This window comes from Calypte anna, unplaced genomic scaffold (genome assembly GCF_003957555.1).
Source record: "Calypte anna isolate BGI_N300 unplaced genomic scaffold, bCalAnn1_v1.p scaffold_87_arrow_ctg1, whole genome shotgun sequence".
NCBI classification, from domain to species: domain Eukaryota; kingdom Metazoa; phylum Chordata; class Aves; order Apodiformes; family Trochilidae; genus Calypte; species Calypte anna.
Genome location: NW_022045535.1, coordinates 291,921 through 294,597, shown reverse-complemented (window position 1 = coordinate 294,597; position 2,677 = coordinate 291,921). Strand labels below are relative to the sequence as shown.

The window sequence follows — 2,677 nt, the reverse complement described above, 5'->3', positions numbered from 1 at the left end:
CCGGAGGAATTTTTTTCCTGTAAGGGTGACAGAGCCCTGGAACAGGCTGCCCAGGGGGGTCGTGGAGTCTCCTTCACTGGAGACATTCAAAACCCCCCTGGACACGTTCCTGCACGATGTACTCTAGGTGGCCCTGCTCTGGCAGGAGGGGTTGGACTAGATGATCTTTCGAGGTCCCTTCCAACCCCAAGGATTCTATGATTCTATGATACCTATGTATATTCAAAATTTCTTTCAGAATTCCCTCTGCACAGGTCTTGGGGTCAAGCAGGCACATCCCCACACCCCTTTTACCTAAAACTCAAGGAACTGAGAGAAAAACAGGGCACATGAGCCAAGCTGAGGGACAGGGCCCCAAAATCAGAAATGCCACCTGGGATCCAGACAGGATGCTTGGAAGGTTGGGAGGCATCAGAAAGCAGCTGCTGGATTTAGCAAAGGTTTTATTAGAGAGGAGAGAAAGCTGCAGCACCATGGGAGCTGTTACAGGGAAAATGAAGCTGAGGAAACCCAGGGTTGAAGGGGAAGCTGCCCCTCAGGTGTGGATTCGAGGAGGAGGTGACTGGAAACACCTGAAAAGGGGTCAACGTGTGATGGATAAATCTCTGCTGCCACGATGGGGTCCAACATCTCCAGGCTGCTGCTGCTGGAAAGCTGATGTCTTGATTTGCCATTTAATTGTACCTTAAAATTAGGAGGCAAACAAACACCAAACAGCTTCATGAGAGAGAAATTTCCCTTAAAGTCAGTTTAGGAGCTTTGAAACAGCAGTGGTGATTTTTTTGGAGCAGGAAGAGCTTTGCTTTGATGAGACCACAAGGGTGCAATATCCCCTGTGAATACAAATGATCCCCCCACTGAAATGAAGTGTAAAGCGTCAGAGCAAAGCAGAGTGAGAACAAAACTGCTTCATCCCATCACAAACCATCAGCTCCCCCCCAATACCTTGATTTTCCTTATGTTATGACAAGTAAACATCAGAGAATCCACACAAGCCAGCAAAAATGAGCAGCAGAGTCAGCTATAGGGAGCTGAACTCTGCACCAAACCCACTGATTTGTGCCAATGTTTTCAGATTACTCGATTATTGAGTTTAATTCCTCATATTTCCCTTTTGGGATGACTTACATCAGGGCTGGGAAGGGGATGCTGTGTGGCTCCTCCTTCAGGTGCCTTTTTGTTGAGCTGCCAAAAATAAGCAAACACACAGAAAGAAAACTTCCAGAGTGCATTATCTGTCAGGACTGGGGCTCGAGGCTTGGTGGGAGGTTATTTCCCAGCCCAGTCCCATTCCTCTCCCCCTCCTACCTGTGCCGCTTGGTGTTGATCAGCCAGTGCACAAAGTCCTTGGCCTTCATCTTGTCCAGGTAACGGGTGAAGTCACTGCTGAAAGTCCCTTCTGAGTGTCTCTTGATGTTGGATGTGAAGCTTTGGGTGCTTTGGGATTCGTATTCCTGCCATCTGCTTGGGAGGGATGAGGCAAAGCTCTGGGGGTTAATGCACCTTGTGGCAGCCTCCCTGCAGGAGGTGCCCAGACCTGGTGCCCTCTCAAATACTTTAGTGTGAGGATCAGCCTCCAGAAAAGCTATAAGAATATAATTTCCAGTTGTGGGAGGATCTGTCTTGCCTGGCCAGGGTTGGTCCTGACATCAGATACATCCCCTCTCCTGTCCCACAGTGTCTGCTCCAGGTTCTGCCGAGCTGGGGGGGGATTTGTGCCTCCACCCTGCTCCCTGGGGGCTGCTCCTGGGAGGGACAGAGGTGCTGGCCTGAAGTTCAGCTCAGCCCCCTCCAGGATGAACCTAATGTTGCGTTTCTCCATTTCACAAATTCGCCCCATGCAGAAGGACCCCAAAGGGTTTTCCTCCCACCAGGATGCCCAGAGCATCACCCACGCTGACTCTGCCCCTCCACATCCCTCTGCACATCCCTGCTCTGACACAGCCCAGAAATCCAGGATCCCTGCCTGGGCTGCTGGAGGGCTGGGAGAGAGCTCAGCTGGCTGAACACAGAGGGAAGGGGGATGGTGTGACAGGGAGGTGGGGAGAGGACCTGGGGCAGAGGGGATGGGGATGGGGCTGAGCTGCTCCCACCACCCCTGCCCACACTGCCTCTGCCAGCTCCTTGTACCTGGATGCATCAGCCAAGTCCTTGGGGCCCATCTGCCACCCTGCTGGGATCAGCACAGCAAACACCAACCCCGAGAGACACAACCACCAGGAGCTCAGCATCACCCTGTCTGAAGAAGGCAGAGGTTGAGATAGAAATGTCCTGGTGGGTTCCATCACCACCAAACCCCCCCCGAGTCCATGCAGGAGCCCTGGCAGCAGGGAGCAGATCCAGCATGAGACAACCTCCTCCCCAGTGTCCTGGCAGCATTTTGATGGGTGCAGGTGAAAATCACATCCTCTGATTATCTCCCAGCACATCTGCTGCAGCTGAGGGGCAGGCACACAGCCAGGAGGAAGGGTTTGTACAATCTAAAGGTGTAATTCATCGCAATAAACCTGACCACAAACCTCTCCCTTTCTACCTAGAAGCAACATTTCTATCTTGATCTTATCACCAGAGGGCTGAAGAACTTTCCCAGCCATTAGCTGCTCAGAAAAGCAGCTCTCAGAAGAGCTGATCAATTAATTTTCCATTTCTTACCTCTGCTGGATGCTCTTGCAGTTCA

The 2,677-nt window shown here is 51.8% G+C and overlaps 1 protein-coding gene across 1 annotated transcript; it reads right to left on the bottom strand.

Annotated features, from left to right (window-relative positions):
• Nucleotides 1-1,124: 1,124 nt before the first annotated feature.
• Nucleotides 1,125-2,231, bottom strand: LOC103528998 (exendin-3-like). Its single transcript, XM_008494411.2, has 3 exons — nucleotides 2,131-2,231; nucleotides 1,309-1,464; nucleotides 1,125-1,185 (listed from the first exon to the last, which is right to left on the bottom strand). Exons 1-3 carry the CDS (start codon nucleotides 2,229-2,231, stop codon nucleotides 1,125-1,127), a joined length of 318 nt encoding a protein of 105 aa, XP_008492633.2.
• Nucleotides 2,232-2,677: the final 446 nt, after the last annotated feature.